The 18768-nt window shown below is 36.2% G+C and overlaps 1 protein-coding gene across 1 annotated transcript in view; it reads right to left on the bottom strand.

Annotated features, from left to right (window-relative positions):
• Positions 1–17061: 17061 nt before the first annotated feature.
• LOC128203123 (cardioacceleratory peptide receptor-like) overlaps positions 17062–18768 on the bottom strand; it is a 33773-nt gene continuing 32066 nt past the window's right edge. The window contains exon 7 of the mRNA XM_052904405.1: positions 17062–17979. Coding sequence (XP_052760365.1) covers positions 17702–17979 — 278 coding nt within the window. The 3' untranslated portion in view covers positions 17062–17701. The remainder of the gene's footprint in view (positions 17980–18768) is intronic.

Genomic DNA, 18768 nt, shown 5'->3' with positions numbered 1-18768 from the left:
AACTCTCGAGTGACTCCAGCAATATAGTTGGTTATCGAACTTGACCATGAAATATATATTCTGACTTAATTTGGTAATGATTGGACAAAGGCTCCAACAATTATTGATCGGACAAGACCGATTTAATGCATATTCTAATATTAAAGGGCGATAACTTTCGAGTGACTCAAACACTATGACTAGTTATTTAATTTGTCCAAGATATTATGCCAATACTCATTCTGTACAAATTTGATGATGCTTGGACCAAGGCTTCTAAAGTTAATGAGCGGACAATATACTGGACGCCGCCCGTCCGTACGCCCAAGGTTAACCTGTTATACGTCCCGTTTTATTAACAGGCGTATAAAGAAGAGCTTCGCTTAAAGTGACTATATAAAACATATAATAAGTACTATTTACCATTGAAACAAAGATCTGAAATGAGATGAACATAAGCAAATGCTCAGTTCCTGAGTAACTTAACATCTTTTTATTTGGTCTTTACTCTATCTAAATCTCTTAAGTTTAATTTTGACCTGTTGGGGTTATTTGCGTATGCAAAAAGGTTAAATAGTGAAATAGGCCACAATAATAGGTTTCGTTGTTTTATTTATAGGCTGATACAAATGCAAAGTACAAAAGATATATCAAGTATATGGTTTGACAGTTCATCAATAGTTATCGTTTTCCTCTAAATGAAAACATGTTTTCATAGATGGATCAGATACTACAATTACAACAAAATGTTCACAACCTGTATATAAGATAAAACAAAAGAAAAGAAAAGAAAAACGATTCTAGTGCCGATTGCCAATGCCAACATTAATGATAGTTATTAACTTCTAAAAATAGTAAATAAAAAGTATTATGATACACTGGTCGTTATCAAAAACCGTTCACGACCAAACTATGAGTATCTGGCTTTCCACAGTGCAAGAGTGGGTGGGAAAGGCCAAATATTAAAATGTTTCAAAAGTTCATGTTTTATTTATGTTTGAGGAAAAATCCTGTTTGGGAGTAAAACATACATCCTTAGCGACATGTTTTGGGATAAAAGGAGTTGACAACATTTACGAAAGATGATTTTAACACATTTTGGATAAAAACAAATACTTATTATTAGTATAGTACTTGCATTTGTTAGGACAAGTCTGTCGACAACATAACTATATTTTTTGTCTCTAAATACCACTGGATACCTAATTAACACTGTCTTGTGGGTTCTCAATGATATACTTTAAATAAGAAAGATATTAATTAGAATAAGGAAAAAAGTGGATTAAATTTATTTCCTTGTTACAAAGATGAAAATGTCTCTCTTAAAATAACAATAGCATGTAGACTAAGTGCACTTATCGAGGGTCGGAGACGGGATGGTGCATTTGGCTGGCCCTCACGGGATATTTTCTATTGATATAAAAGTATATCATTATCTCTCTCCGACCTTCGAGCAAAAAAGTCTTTAAAGAAAAATCTCGGGGGTCAGGGAAGCTCTAGGTGCAAAAGGTTCTAGGCATTCATTAACCGTTATTTAACAGGATGGCGGTCTTTCCGTGTACATACGGGCAACGGTAATACAAATTGAACAGTCTAAATGTCGAGTGACACTATTTTAGTATAATCCTTAAATAACCCCAAACGTAAGCAGACTGTTTTAAGGACTTGAAATACATGGCAACAAAATATAGGCGAAACGAATTTGGCTTAACGTCAACACAAACAACATCTTATACAACTCAGTGCAAACAAGTATTTAAAGTATATGTGTCATAACCAAAGTGTCACAACTCAAATTTAGACTATTTTTTAAAGTTATTTCCTCTTTGAAAGTGCTTAACTTTAACATTAGTGAATTGTTGGCAACTTTTAAACATAGCTGCAATAAATTCATACAGACATTCAAACTTGTCCCAACGGATTTCATCTTACAAACTCCTTTAGATTAAATATACTTCTTCCAATAGCATTAAATCATACTTAAGATAAAACAAGTGATGGGTTATTCATATAAAATGCACTTCGTAATAGTTGTTAAAGCTGTGCCTTACAAGCAGTATTTGTAAAGATAGCTGATATGTCCGTTGGTATTTAAAGGGTCTTGTTTTCCTGGCCCGAATGCAAATGTATTGCAAATCGTGACAAGAAGCAAAATTGAGTTATTGTGATGCTTCTTCATACAATTAATGTTAATAAATGTTTCCATGGGCCGATTGCTCAAAACTTTGTTCAAGTTGTTAACTTTCAAATCAATATTACTCTGTAAGTTTCACAGATACCCTTGTGATCTATCTAACAAGAGCTTAGACAACAGTTTTAGCTGTAGTTTACTTTAATAAAATATATAGTTTAATCGTATTTTAATGTAAATAATAAACACACGTGGTATACATATATTCGACAAACAATATTATTGTACAATTGGGTTGGGCCACAAGTTATGACAACATTAGAAATTGGCCCTCCCCGAAATGTGTCAGACTATTGTTAGAATTGAAAAGTTATGACAATGTCTATATGCATGTGAATACATAAGTAACTTATAATGGTTCTATATTTAAAGTTCGAATAAGTACGAGATTGGTTTAAGAAATAGGTAAGCGGAAAAGAGAGAGAGAGAGAAAGAGGGAGAAAGATAGGAAGAGAAATGGTATCTGAAACGAATCCGTTGTCGCCAAGTCCACTTTGGCTAAACCTACAAGTGTTTAGTAGACAGGCATCCTATTGAACTTCAGTTGTCTTAAATCTTTTAGATGCAACAATATATGATCCATAGTCGTTAAACAATGCTTTTGAAGACACGCATTACATGAAAAATATTGATAGAAAATTAACTGCGAAATAATTGTAGGTACACCACATACATGATTATTATATAACGTTCATGTTAAGATGTATGCTTGTACTTTGGTGTCAAATGTAATATTATATTATATTGACAGTCACCGGTGATCTCAATCTTTTGATGTAAATTAAAGAATATTGCTTGTAATTCTTGTTTGATTTATTTTAAAATTAAACACTTAAACTGCGCATGCCGTTGGAATACTACACTTTAGTAAAAAAGAGCAACTACAGTTGCCTAGCAACCCAAGTGACGTCATACTGACATGTATCGAACTTCAACTGAATGGGCAATTCTTTTACGATAGTAATGGAATGAATGATCAACATTTTAATTTGTTTTTTCTGCATGATTAAAAGAAAATAATCCGAACATCTAACGCCGTAAACGTGACGTTGTAGAACAGAGAACGTTCAGAAAAATGCTATACGGTTGGCTCATTTGAATGCTTTTTTGTGTAAGAAAAAATAGGCGCATATAAATAAAACTCATATGGTTAAGCTCATAAATAATTACTTGTTCCAAATATGTAAAAAAAATAATTTCGTAAAAAATGTCATTAAAGCAGGTTTTCTCCTTACGCGAATCATATGTACATGTATGCACTCTTTGAAAAATATATGAATTCTGTTCGTCACTTAAATTACTGTAGCCGTGTAGTAATTTATAGGCACTCAGTGGCTGATATTGTCTAGTCTGAAGGAATAACTGACACCTTTGTGTAGTAAAACGACTACATTTGAAAAGAAAGTGTTCAGCATCTTCGATTTCAGTACCACAAACACAGTTAGGAGACGTTGCGATATGATTATTGTAAAGATCAGAATTTAAGTTGCTCCAATTGTTACGCATTCGAGCATGATGGACTGAAGCGGATCTTTCGCCTTCGATATAAAATGTAGGGACTTTGGGAACAGTATACATAGATTTCATTTTACCTTTAAATATATGAGCACATCATCAAATTTTTCACCCTTAAATGTTAACAACGATGTCGTTTACGACGTTGTTAACTTTAACAAAGTTCTGAACAATCGAGCCAAAGTCAGTTTGAACTGCGTTTGTAACGCGATTGAGATAACACAAAGGCACATACTTTCCCGCGTTCAATATTGAGGAAAATATAACCACTTTCCTTGACCATTTGACTTTAAATGGTTTATATACACATTTTAATGAAAGGATTATCATTTGGTCAATAAAAATATCAATTATTTAACACTTTGTACGTCGTAGAAAGATCCCGTTTATCAAAGCTACGGACGTTATTACTTTCGCGCTGTAATCACTCAAAAATGGAAGCATTCCGTCCTTATATCAGATTACATTGTTTGCAATGATTGGTGCCTTTCAACTTATTTCTTTCTGTTCGGATTTAAGATTTGTTATTGCTTGATGTTTATTGTTCGATGATCAATCATGTTGCGTTGTGTGTTTAATGGTCGACATTTTTTCCTTTTTTTAGAAAGAAATATCGCAGTTAAAAGTTATATTTATAACCCAATGCAGAAGCGTTTCGATGGTTTTAAAGATGCACTCTTACTCCCAAATAAAACTACCACAATTAATACAGTTGTTTTAATATACCATCAAAGGATGAATGAATGTCAAAAACAATGGTTCTAATGAAAGATACTGAGTTGAATTTGAAAGAAAGGTGCAGAAAACAGTATTTCTACCGTATAAAAATAAAAGTAGATCAGAGTAAATATTTTAGGATTCACCAATCATTTAATATTTTTGCGATTTCAGCTATTAAATACACGGTCGTAATCTTGTTATTAGTATTTAATAAATTCCAAAATGCTTTGTTTAGTAAGTAATTTAAGGTTTATCACTCAAAATTTGTTTGTTATATATGTGTTTGTATTGATTTTGAATAAGAGTGTCACTTTAGGTAAAACACATAAGGGACCGAAACAAAATGATCTAAACGGAGTATGGGGATTGGGTACCTCATTGAAGAAAAAATAGCTACTTCATACTAGCAGGAGGTAATTGATATTAGTAGGTATTTTCGCCGGTTTTGATGACGTCACTATCCAATGAACATAAAGGTGTGTGTGGTTTGTATACACCATAAATCGTCTGACACTAATGAAATATATCTGGCATTACGAATATCTCAAATTACTATTTTGGTTGTGCTTTCTTTTTCCTGTTTGTATTTTTGTTTGACTCGATAAACATACCTTATTAACAGCTTGCCCTTCTGTGTTCGCCAATGAAATCGTTGTACCTGGTAGGGCGTTTGAAATTTAGGAAATTGCCTAGCACTGTGATATGGAGAAAATTAGTCAATTATTTTTCCTGTATTTGGTCTACATGATCGAATTTAATTGCGTACGTGACAAAATAGGTAAACAATATGGAACATTTTACGGCGTTCGTTACGCACGCTTGTGATCTCCTATTCCATTAAATGCAAAGTATGAACGATTACTAGTACCAGAGTGTGTATTCCACGTGACAAATTACGTCATAAATGTTAAGTCGGAAGGCAACATGTTGCTTCGAATGAAGACATAAAACTAAGATAACTTTTCTTCTTTTTTTTCTTCTTCTTCTTCTTCTTCTTCTTCTTCTTCTTCTTTTCTTCTTCTTCTTCTTCTTCTTCTTCTTCTTCTTCTTCTTCTTCTTCTTCTTCTTCTCCTTCTTCTTCTTCTTCTTCTTCTTCTTCTTCTTCTTCTTCTTCTTCTTCTTCTTCTTCTTCTTCTTAACCATTTTTAATGACACAGAGAGCGGTTCATGCGTTTTATGCACCCCGCTTTCGTTTTTACCGGAGTATGATTAGGTCGTTAGTTTCCACAAACACTTGGACAAACTTGTTTCCAAAATAATGTTAAGACAGTGCTCTATTAGGAGGCGGTTTGTGAAAAGATTTGTCGAAGTGTTTTAAGAAAAAACCTTTCACACTAGGGCCGCGTTCCCACGGCGTTCAAGAAAAGTCAAGAACTGTAAGAATTAAACCTTGAAAGGAAAAGGATACAGCCTCCGTACTTATTCATTGTTTCCGCACACATCAGTTGCTAAAGTGATATTCAACCACAACTTGTTCCACGCAATTGGAAAATAGTATCAAAGAAAATCTATTCTTTCAAGAAACTGAGTAAGTCATGTCTACATAAATCATAACAATAGCACTTTCAAGGCTTTTATATCAGATTGTGTGCACACGTTCGAAATGTCAAGTCTATTATAATCAATGAGAAACTTCATATCACTCATTGAAAATGAACATCTAGCGTACATTGTGATTATCGCAATATGAAAAGCCTCTCTGAGTACAACGTATCACATGCATATACCCACAAAGACGTCATTTTCAATATCAAAACGTCATTCGAATGATAGATGGTCATTTAAATATTAAATATGATTGTCTAAAGAATAAGGAGTTATGGAAAGAGCGATCCTTTGCAAATCAGTTTTAAACATATAAATGTTGAATTACAATGCATGCGGAAAGTATATGGACATTAATTGATTAGAAACAGTTACTTATAATGCAGCAATGGTGTAAGAACACCATCAGATTAAAGAGAATTTGAGGTAGTTCGTTGGTCCATACATTAACATCTAACAACCAAATGAGCAGCAAAGGCAGCAACGACAACAATATCAAAAGTTGCAGCAAAGAGCACAACGGCAGCAGCGAGCAAACCAAAGTTGTAAATTTTAACTAGATAATAATGACATTTAATTCCGTGGAAACACGACATGTAATAAATTGCAATCACTATAAAGGCAGCAAGAGGCGTACCATTTCTGTTGGGGCTGACATCTGGTGGCCTTCGTTAGCGTTTCGACGAACACGAAGTTGTGGTTTACGTTTTGTGCAACGCTTCGTAGCTCAACAACTGCGTTAGATATTGATTTCGACCTTGCAATAATGATTGAATTCTCTCTCTCTCTCTCTCTCTCTCTCTCTCTCTCTCTCTCTCTCTCTCTAAGGTCGCAGCACTTCCCGTAACTCCCAAACTGCCCCGTCGCTGCAGTCGCCACCCCTTTGCTCGGATCCTCTTACATTTCTTTGCCGTCTGCATCATACCATTAAACTTTAAAGTTTTAATTGCTGGAGCTGTTTTACATAAATGACCTTTATACCTGTTTTTCACAAACCACGAACCTATTAAATGTTTAACCATTTATCTTAACAAGCCAGAAAACAATAACTGTTCACAATATAATTCAGAGTGTCCATAATTCAAGTATAAGTCCATTCAAATCGAATGAACAGTTTCGCCAAAACTTGGCAATGAATATTTTTTTACTTAAGTTTATTCCTCAAATAACTAATAAGTATTAATCAAACTCTTAATTCAGTCGTTATCGTAAACAAAAGAAATGTTGTAGTTTTATAGTCAGACATCGATAAATGGGATGTATCTGTCGTATTTTAAATGGCTTACTTTTTCTAAGCATAAGTACAGCAAAGTTACTCCCCATAGATATAAATTTGCCATGGCAATAAGAAATCTCCTTATTGTATTTTTTTCTTCTGAGATAGTTAAATGATTTTGGTTTCAAAACATATGTTTGCATCATAAACACCTACGCTTAAAGAATTATTGACAAGTATTGTATACTATATAATGTTTTTTTTTTACTTTAACCATTATATATTTTACAACGATTGTGAAGGAAGCTTTGATAGCTTATACTAAGTCACTCTCGTTGGCACGATGTTGCGCGAGAGAATGGTCTTGTGTTGCGGGGGAAACCGGGGTACCCGGAGAAAATCCACTTGTCCGGTTTGGTGATCACTCACCAAACTCACATGCACCCAGACCGGGAATCGAACCCGGGTCGCCACTGCGCTAACCGGACAACCAAAATGTTGTTTTTGACAAAGGTCTACCTTCACCTTCGACAGAGTTTCACTTTCGGTAAGCAACTGCAAAAAAAATCACTTTAACTGCACTTTTACGGTTAAATAATAGATATGAGACCACAGTTGGCCATTGAAAACTACGTTTAAACATTTTGATAACTTTATATCGTTGAAAAGAATCACAATATATAAACTCCTGACGCAACTCAGCAATTTTCCACCCACGTGTTTCTACGCATGAAGTATACTTGAACTATACATTATGAAACTATCTTTACCACAAGAAAAAAAGATTGCTTTAATCATCCAACTACTGGTTTATGACAGTTAAAACAGGAAGAATAGCGATGGTAGGCACCCTCACATTTTCGCACGATTATATGTCGACGAGGGATTAGAGAATGGATTTTGTTTTTACTATAAGTTGTCACATTTTCAGAACATACAACAATGCTAACATGGTTGACGTATTTTTGCAGTTTCATTTCAAAATGACTATCCAAAGGTTATGAAATAACCCAAAATCAGAGGGTACGAAATGGTTTGGGTACGAAATGACTATAAACCTTCAAAATGCGTTTCGGGATCAGTGCTGATTTAAAAATTGGTTTATTTTAGTCATGCTCAGCACTATTCTAAATATCTTTATTTCACGTTGATAAAGGTTAATTGATAAGAATAGTTTTGCACATATTGATAAACGTGTTGAGTTTTAGCGCTTCTAAGACGATGTGATCTTGGCGGTTAGCGGATAATTTACCAATGACGCGATAACTGAATATTGGTTGTTGTCTGCAGCGTTTTGGTTATTGTGTTTATTATTTACTAAATAGATTATTAGTCGGCACCCAGAAGGGAGATATTGTCCAAAATATAGTTTCAACTTAGGGACCAGTTCATAAATTGCATAAGAATGCTTTCGATATTTCCACGTTGCACGATATATGTTTCCCAACTTCCTACGTAGTAATCTCCCTTGGCGAGCAGCGAAAATGGAAGTTTTGAACATGAAGTAAATAACGACTTATTTCATTATTATTATTATTATTTATTTATTTTTTATTTTATTTTATTTTTTATTTTATTTTTTTGGGGGGAAGGGGGCGGGGGTGATCTACATGCATGTTTTCCTTCTATTTCAATGGCGCCGACTTGATGCTATGCATTTTTTTTCTTGTGTATTTTGAGGCCACTTGTTGAGGGAATTTGTTTAACTGATGAACACAAAAATGCAGACTGGCACAAACTATGCAGACAGATTATGTGATCGCTTTCTTTTAAAAGTTGGCATAGGTCCACATCTGAAAGATAATATTGATCATTTGGCTTTAACATTAATCAAGCTCTTGACTATACTTTGTATGAAATCTCGTGAAAAAGTACGTTAACTACCGTTATTTATGCCTGTTATTGTGAACTATCTATTCGCACGGTAACGGCTAAATCCTTACGGAATTCTTAATATATGAATTTGTTGGGTGACCGCTGACCATCATTTCAAGTAAAAAATCCCCACAAGACTGAATGCTAAATGAAGATGTTATAAGCTAAACTAAAACTCATCATATTTATTGTACAACCTTCTATAAATACACACCATATTTGTTACACACGAACTGGTGGGATTTGGTTGACATAAGAACTTCTTATTTCGGTTTACATTGCGAGATTAATCCGTCTAACATGTGTTTTATAAAGTACGTATGGTAGGTATACTCTCTGATGTATACATAATTATTATTGTCGACAAACAAATTCAGCAGCAAGTTAGATGTACTCTTTTAAATATCACCTTTTATCATAGTATACTATTCCATATCACTTGTTGGTGTTCCTCTATCCCTTACCACTCTCAATAATCCGTCGGTATGCGTCGTTTAAGAAAACAGGCAAGTGTTACAACTCATTTCTGAAGTGATTGGTACATCTTAAACGGCGGAACATTGTAATGTTAAGGTCATTCAAATGCAATTTTAGCCATCCAATAGTAGCTGTCAGATATTAATATCATGAACTTCATTTTTTTTAAATTAAATTCATAACTGGCGTCGACATGATGTTACGCGAGAAATCAAACGTCAATACAACAACTCCGATATCAACATACAAACACAAGTACGTACGTCAATACAACAACCCCGATATCAACATACAAACACAAGTGCATACGTCAATACAACAACTCCGATATCAACATACAAACACAAGTGCATACGTCAATACAACAACCCCGATATCAACATACAAACACATGTACGTACGTCAATACAACAACCCCGATATCAACATACAAACACAAGTACATACGTCAATACAACAACTCCGATATCAACATACAAACCCAAGTGCATACGTCAATACAACAACTCCGATATCAACATACAAACACAAGTGCATGCGTCAATACAATAACTCCGATATCAACATAAAAACACAAGTGCATGCGTCAATACAACAACCCCGATATCAACATACAAACACAAGTGCATACGTCAATACAACAACTCCGATATCAACATACAAACACAAGTGCATACGTCAATACAACAACCCCGATATCAACATACAAACACAAGTGCATACGTCAATACAACAACTCCGATATCAACATACAAACCCAAATGCATACGTCAATACAACAACCCCGATATCAACATACAAACACAAGTGCATGCGTCAATACAACAACTCCGATATCAACATACAAACACAAGTGCATACGTCAATACAACAACTCCGATATCAACATACAAACACAAGTGCATACGTCAATACAACAACCTCGATATCAACATACAAACACAAGTGCATACGTCAATACAACAATAAGTTAAAAAGCATATTGTATACCAAACTAAATTATACTATTTAGGAGTTATGTCATGATCTAAACTAAATATGTAATTAAGGATACATTTTGAAATTGTGTGTATATATTTCCCTATGTAACACAACTGTCAGCACAATGCACTCACCATGAATTATAGTCATATTCTACGTTTTATTGTGACTATTCATGCTGAGTGGCATGTTTGGCGTTGCAGGGTGTTGAGGCACCAAATAGGTGCGTTGTTAACTCCACCAAGCCAGAGATTGCCATTCTGAATGACTTATGTTTCGGGAACATTAAAAGACAACTAGTCGTATGGTGATAAAAAAGCAAAACAGTAAATGTTTGTTTTAGTGTAAGATCGCAATTTATTATATACCCATCAAAATCCACACGCAATACATATGGCAAAATACGGTAGTCCGTATTCCACTCCAGTGCAATGCGGCCGTACTCCACTCTTGTGACGTCACGCCATAACAAGTATCGTTGCGCGATGTTAAAATGACGTCATAAAACAAAAAAGTACGTCGTTAAAATGATATTTATTATGAAAGCATGGGGCTTTAAAGAGATATGACCAGTAATGTATATAATAAAAGGGTTATTAGTACTGTGTTTTGATCCGGGAGGTTGTATTCGACTCGAGCGGATTTTTGCAGATCCGAATCTGCAAAAATCCACTCGAGTCGAATACAAACTCCCGGATCAAAACGCAGTACTAATAACCCGTTTATTTCACTTTGTGAACATGAAATGAAAAAATAAATCCACTTGAGGCAACGCCACTCGTGAACTATAAGTTTTGGTGCTCGCTCGGTGAAACACATCGCGATTTAAAAACGCCAAAATTTACAGTATTACATCTGAATTTGTTATGTGTTTGTTAACTCATATATTCATGCGATTATTATTGATTGAAGCCCGTGTTTTGTGTTGCTGTTGTAGTTGTTGATGGTGGCGATGGTGGTATTTAGTGAGATAAGACCACCGCTTATTATAAATAAACTACTGTTACCGCTTTTTTGAGATTCATCATCAATTAAACTTAAAATATTTCACTAATGCACTGTTCTTATGATATGGATATTTCTTTCTAACAATAAACCTTAATCAAATATGTACGTTCATAGGTTTTAATCAGACTTTGGACATATTCATTCTGATTGCCAGGATTTTAAATCACCTATTGATTATTTCTATGGACCTGACGTGCACTGTGATGATTAAGTCTTCAAGTGAAACGACACGCAAGCATTTATTCACAAGGGCCTTCTTGTTTATTCTTTATTGTTTTAATCAGTACTAAAATATTCATCAGTTGTCGAATAATATTAATTTTCTACTTTTCTTTACATCGTTATCAGAATCTTGTTTCGCGAATAATCGCTTTCAAGAATTCTGAATAAGGTATTTCTTAGACAATCCCTTATATTATGTCGTAAACCATTCATAAATTGCTTTTATAAAATAGGTGTACAAATTACATCGTTAAAGAGAACCAGTGCGCAGAGCGTGGTTTTACAAACGACAATAAATTCCAACACCAAATAAGAGAAACCCGATATAGCAACGGCAACGGCGATCGAATAAAACAGAAACATGTCCATTCTGACATACATGTATTAAATGAACATACAGTATCATTGACTGGATACAGTTATATGTCCTATTGCGATCTACAGTGCCTGGACAACTCTGTTTGCCTTGTTTCGGTTGTTTATCGGAACATAATGGTGAAAGATGCACCACATCTTTAAAACACATGGTAAAAAAATGCACCATTTCATTACAACATAATGGCCGAATAATGGACCGTATTGTTAAACATAATGGTCAAATAATGCACCATATTGTTAATTCGTCATGGTGAAATATTGCACCACATTGTTTAAACATCATGGTCAAATAATGCACCATAGTGTTGAAACATAATGGACAAATAATGCACCAAATTGTTAAACATATTTAAATGGTCAAATAATGTACCATATTGTTAAAACAAAATGGTAAAAAATGCACCATATCGTTCAAACAAAATGGTAAAAAATGCACCATATTGTAAAAACATAATGATCAAATACTGCACCTTATGTGTGGGTGTGTTGTATACATGATCGCTCGTATACCATCGAGATACATTCCTCTACCTACCCATGTGGGTATGTTATACACATGATCACTCGTATACCATCGAAAAACATTGCTCTGTCTACTCGTGTGAGTATGTTGTACACATGATCGCTCGTATACCATCGAAAAACATTGCTCTGTTTACTCGTGTGGGTATATTGTACACATGACCACTCGTATACCATCGATAAGCATCGATCTACCTACTCGTGTGAGTATGTTGTACACATGATCGCTCGTATACCATCGAAAAACATTGCTCTGTCTACTCGTGTGAGTATGTTGTACACATGATCGCTCGTATACCATTGATAAGCATCGATCTACCTACTCGTGTGAGTGTGTTGTACACATGATCGAACGTATACCATCGAGTTACATCGCTCTACCTACTCGTGTGGGTGTGTTGTATACATGATCGAACGTATACCATCGAGATACATCGCTCTACCTACTCGTGTGGGTGTGTTGTACACATAATCGCTCGTATACCATCGAGATACATCGCTCTACCTACCCGTGTGGGTGTGTTGTACACATAATCGCTCGTATACCATCGAGATACATCGCTCTACCTACTCGTGTGGGTGTGTTGTACACATAATCGCTCGTATACCATCGAGATACATCGCTCTACCTACCCGTGTGGGTGTGTTGTATACATGATCACTCGTATACCATCGAGATACATCGCTCTACCTACTCGTGTGGGTGTGTTGTACACATGATCGAACGTATACCATCGAGATACATCGCTCTACCTACGCGTATGTGTGTGTTGTACACATAATCGCTCGTATACCATCGAGATACATCGCTCTACCTACCCGTGTGGGTGTGTTGTATACATGATCACCTGTATACCATCGAGATACATTGCTCTACCTACTCGTGTGGGTGTGTTGTATACATGATCGCTCGTATACCATCGATAAGCATCGCTCTGCCTACTCGTGTGGGTGTGTTGTATACCTGATCGCTCGTATACCATAGAGTTATATCGCTCTACCTACTCGTGTGGGTGTGTTGTACACATGCTCGCTCGTATACCATCGATAAGCATCGCTCTGCCTACTCGTGTGGGTGTGTTGTATAGCTGATCGCTCGTATACCATCGAGTTATATCGCTCCACCTACTCGTGTGGGTGTGTTGTACACATGATCGCTCGTATACCATCGAGTTACATCGCTCTGCCTACTCGTGTGGGTGTGTTGTACACATAATCGCTCGTATACCATCGAGATACATCGCTCTGCCTACTCGTGTGGGTGTGTTGTACACATAATCGCTCGTATACCATCGAGATACATCGCTCTGCCTACTCGTGTGGGTGTGTTGTATACATGATCGCTCGTATACCATCGAGATACATCGCTCTGCCTACTCGTGTGGGTGTGTTGTACACATAATCGCTCGTATACCATCGAGATACATCGCTCTGCCTACTCGTGTGGGTGTGTTGTACACATGATCGCTCGTATACCATCGAGATACATCGCTCTGCCTACTCGTGTGGGTGTGTTGTATACATGATCGCTCATATACCATCGAGATACATCGCTCTACATGATCGCTCGTATACCATCGAGTTATATCGCTCCACCTACTCGTGTGGGAATGTTGTATACATGATCGCTCGTATACCATCGAGATACATTGCTCTACCTACTCGTGTGGGTGTGTTGTATACATGATCGCTCGTATACCATCGATAAGCATCGCTCTGCCTACTCGTGTGGGTGTGTTGTATACCTGATCGCTCGTATACCATAGAGTTATATCGCTCTACCGTCTCGTGTGGGTGTGTTGTACACATGATCGCTCGTATACCATCGATAAGCATCGCTCTGCCTACTCGTGTGGGTGTGTTGTATAGCTGATCGCTCGTATACCATCGAGTTATATCGCTCCACCTACTCGTGTGGGTGTGTTGTACACATGATCGCTCGTATACCATCGAGTTACATCGCTCTGCCTACTCGTGTGGGAATGTTGTATACATGATCGCTCGTATACCATCGAGATACATCGCTCTGCCTACTCGTGTGGGTGTGTTGTACACATAATCGCTCGTATACCATCGAGATACATCGCTCTGCCTACTCGTGTGGGTGTGTTGTACACATAATCGCTCGTATACCATCGAGATACATCGCTCTGCCTACTCGTGTGGGTTTGTTGTATACATGATCGCTCGTATACCATCGAGATACATCGCTCTACATGATCGCTCGTATACCATCGAGTTATATCGCTCCACCTACTCGTGTGGGTGTGTTGTACACATGATCACTCGTATATCATCGAGATACATTGCTATGCCTACTCGTGTGGGTGTGTTGTACACATGATCACTCGTATACCATCGAGATACATTGCTATGCCTACTCGTGTGGGTGTGTTGTACACATGATCACTCGTATACCATCGAGATACATTGCTATGCCTACTCGTGTGGGTATGTTGTACACATGATCACTCGTATATCATCGAGATACATTGCTATGCCTACTCGTGTGGGTGTGTTGTACACATGATCACTCGTATATCATCGAGATACATTGCTATGCCTACTCGTGTGGGTATGTTGTACACATGATCACTCGTATACCATCGAGATACATTGCTCTGCCTACTCATGTGGGTATGTTGTACACATGATCACTCGTATACCATCGAGATACATTGCTCTGCCTACTCGTGTGGGTATGTTGTATACATGATCATTCGTATACCATCGAGATACATTGCTCTGCCTACTCGTGTGAGTGTGTTGTACACATGATCGAACGTATACCATCGAGATACATCGCTCTACCTACCCGTGTGGGTGTGTTGTATACATGATCACCTGTATACCATCGAGATACATTACTCTGCCTACTCGTGTGGGAGTGTTGTACACATGATCGCTCGTATGCCATCGAGATACATTGCTCTGCCTATGATTTTGATTGTGCTGTATTAACCAATGCAAATTGATACTAAGAAACACAGCTCAAAAGATACACATTAACCGTGAAATCATTGTTGAATTGTCTTGAATGGGAAGAACATAATAACATAAGTGTTATTCTACCGGTCCAATCCTTGAATTTGAAGTCGCAATTATATCAACATGGTTTGAACTTTAGCTCAATGAAATATTGCTTAACCAATTGTCTTTAAATGCGACATCTTACCAGAATTCAAATTAAACGAGTCGTGTTTAATTCCCTCGTCGGTATTTAAGATGGATATGTTTACGAGAACGCCTCGTTCTATTTCTATTCTTGTTCATTTCAATGTCATGAAGCAGCCGTGAACAAATCAATGGCTTTCCTGATTAATGAATAACAGAAAAAAGGTTTTCCTGTATCAAAGACAATTACATAATTACTATTTAATGTAATCTTCGCAATTTAAAATATCGTGGGTGGACAATCGCGTCACTTTCATATGGAAGTTTGAAATTGTGATGTTATGTATTCATTTTTTTTTCAAATGTTCGAACGTATTTCAAACTAAACTGTGTTCTCATATTCATGTTTTAATCCAGGTTATCATTTGAATATACCATTATTACCTGTTTTAAACATTCATCGCTGCTATCGTTGCCGACGTGTGCTGCACATTTTGGTGTTTAACGTAGCGTTATTTGTGTTGCTATTATATACCTCACAGTTTCTCTGATCTGATGTCCTTCTTACATCGTTTTTGCCTTATAATTTTCTAGAATACATTGTAGTATACTCAGTAAATGTTCTCCTGTAATCGTCTTTCATTCTAGTTTCACATTTACATGGATCTTTGTCTCACGATGGATTCTAGACCTCTTAAAATGTAAGACGATTATACATGCAATCTCGCAATCGATCGTTGTAATGACTTTATAAAAGGGATTCTTTTATATAGAGACGTGTACGTTTGTGAGCTTATGCATGTTGTTCGTTTTATTTGAAGATCTCTTGTTTAGATTGCGAGTACGATAGATCTCTTTTTTCAGTGAATAATGCGAAGTTTCCCCTGGGTGATATACAATACGAATATTTGTTTGAAGAGTAGTTCGAAACTCGTAAAATTACAATACATGTATTAATGATTTATGGTTACACTGAAATGTCGCTTATAATATTAAAAGTATCTCATAGACTTTTAAATGATTGGTTTTTAATTGCGTCTAAAAACTATTCTCTCAATATCACTTTAATATCTGCAAAATGCGGAAATAATAAAGGTGAACTGAATCCTGAAACCAATACAGTGTTACTATGATTACAGAAATAAATTAAATGTATTAGACAGATTGAAGAGTTTAAACATAGCTGTTGATAACTCTCAGAATAGCAGTAGGAGTATTCAAATGATATGAAAATGATATAATATAATACTATATGTATACAACACGTTTAAGATAACTCATCAAAATGTTATGCGTGCTCGTGTATTTCTACAGTATGTTTGTTTTCTAAATTTAATTTAGGATGATCACATGAAAATCCATATGTTGGACATATAAGACAAATACTATAACAAGAGTAAAATAACCGTTAGCTGTTCATTCATCCGCAAGTCTTTGAAGAGTGTATTTTAAGAAACAAATGTCAATTATGTTAAAGGATTAAAAGAAAACGTACTCTAAAAAGGCTAGACATTTAAAGGTTCTAGCCTCGTTTGAAGTCTAAAGATATGCCTTCAAAGGCTTCTAAACGTGCAAAATTCATTCGATGCAAATGCAATCGATTGCCAATTGATGTGCGTTCTTGAGAAAGAAGCTCCATTTTATTCACAATATCAAAAACTTTATGAAAGTCGATGTGGATAATTTCTTAGAACATACACTTGAACTCAGCATGACAAAAAATCATCGTGTGCTTTTCAATGCCATCATTTTGGCTGACATTGTATTGCACTGGTATTTCATTTATGGTGGAAGGTGAAACCCACCACGCAAAGCAAAACAATGTAGGTGGGCATGTATGTAAGACTTCGCCCATTGATTATTCTTGTAAGTTCATGTGCATTTGTGAGAAGTGTATGAGAATTTTCAATATTCGTACTGGTCATAACGTATCTTAATAGGTATTTTTATGGCCATTGTCAAATAGTATTTTCACTGCAGTTCACGTCAGATGCTGGTATAAACGTTTGGAATGACTCCTTCGTTATTCTGCTGGTGCTAATCGCTGTCTCATTGGAATAGAAGCTCGTCGGCGATCTAGCTGGCTTCGTATGGTGAAATATAAAGAACACCACCGGGTTGATTATACCGTTAAGGTAGTATGAAAGAATGCCAACTTGTAGAGACGAGTGGTTAAATCCGGCATACAGACTTAAGTATGAAATTGTGAAGTAAGGTGTCCATGCAACAACAAATCCTGCAATTTAGAAACAAAATGCACTACAACTCCGTGTTGATGTTTAAACAAAGACCTCGGGTTCAATGAATTGAAATGTATTCGTAAGCATTACATTTTGTCAGACGACATTTTTATCGAATACGATGAGAAAAAGTGTTTTGCTTGTATTTGTAAATGTGTCTCAGACTCCGAGCGATTGTTGCACAAACATAACGCCATACCAAATTGATTTTATGTTTGACGTCATCGGATTTCCAGCCTTCAGAATTATTATGTATATACCAGAATGGAATTTAAGCCCAAAACTATGATAACAATGTACATGTACTCAAAAATAAAACCAGCGATGACCAGAATCAACATAAAAATCATATTATAAGTTACGGGGTTAGTAGGTGACCCGATATGGGATATACGTGGCAAAAGAAACCATATCGGTTGAGAGCTAAGCTCGAACCCGATTATGGTTTCCTGCGCCCCGTATATCCCATATCGGATCACCTACTAACCCCGTAACGTATATATCACGTCGACAACATGTTAAAGTGTTTAAATGGTTTATGTATTCATCGGAATCGGAAAATAGACGCCATTTTGGTAAGACATAAGTTTGGTGACCCAATATGTAAAAATATTGGGTCACCGCGTGACCAGTCCTGGGCCAATGGCGTTACGTCATTTATGTTGGAGACGTGATATATATATAAGAATACACTCAATCGGCCAGGAGTTTGGACCGGAAAGTGTTTATGGTGCTCTCTTTATATTATCACTGGCCAAAGACATTTGTTGTAAAGAGACTCAGAC

Source organism: Mya arenaria, chromosome 9 (genome assembly GCF_026914265.1).
Source record: "Mya arenaria isolate MELC-2E11 chromosome 9, ASM2691426v1".
In the NCBI taxonomy this organism is placed as follows: Eukaryota; Metazoa; Mollusca; class Bivalvia; order Myida; family Myidae; genus Mya; species Mya arenaria.
Note: the sequence above shows the minus strand (reverse complement) of the source record. Positions and strands in the feature narration are given on the sequence as shown.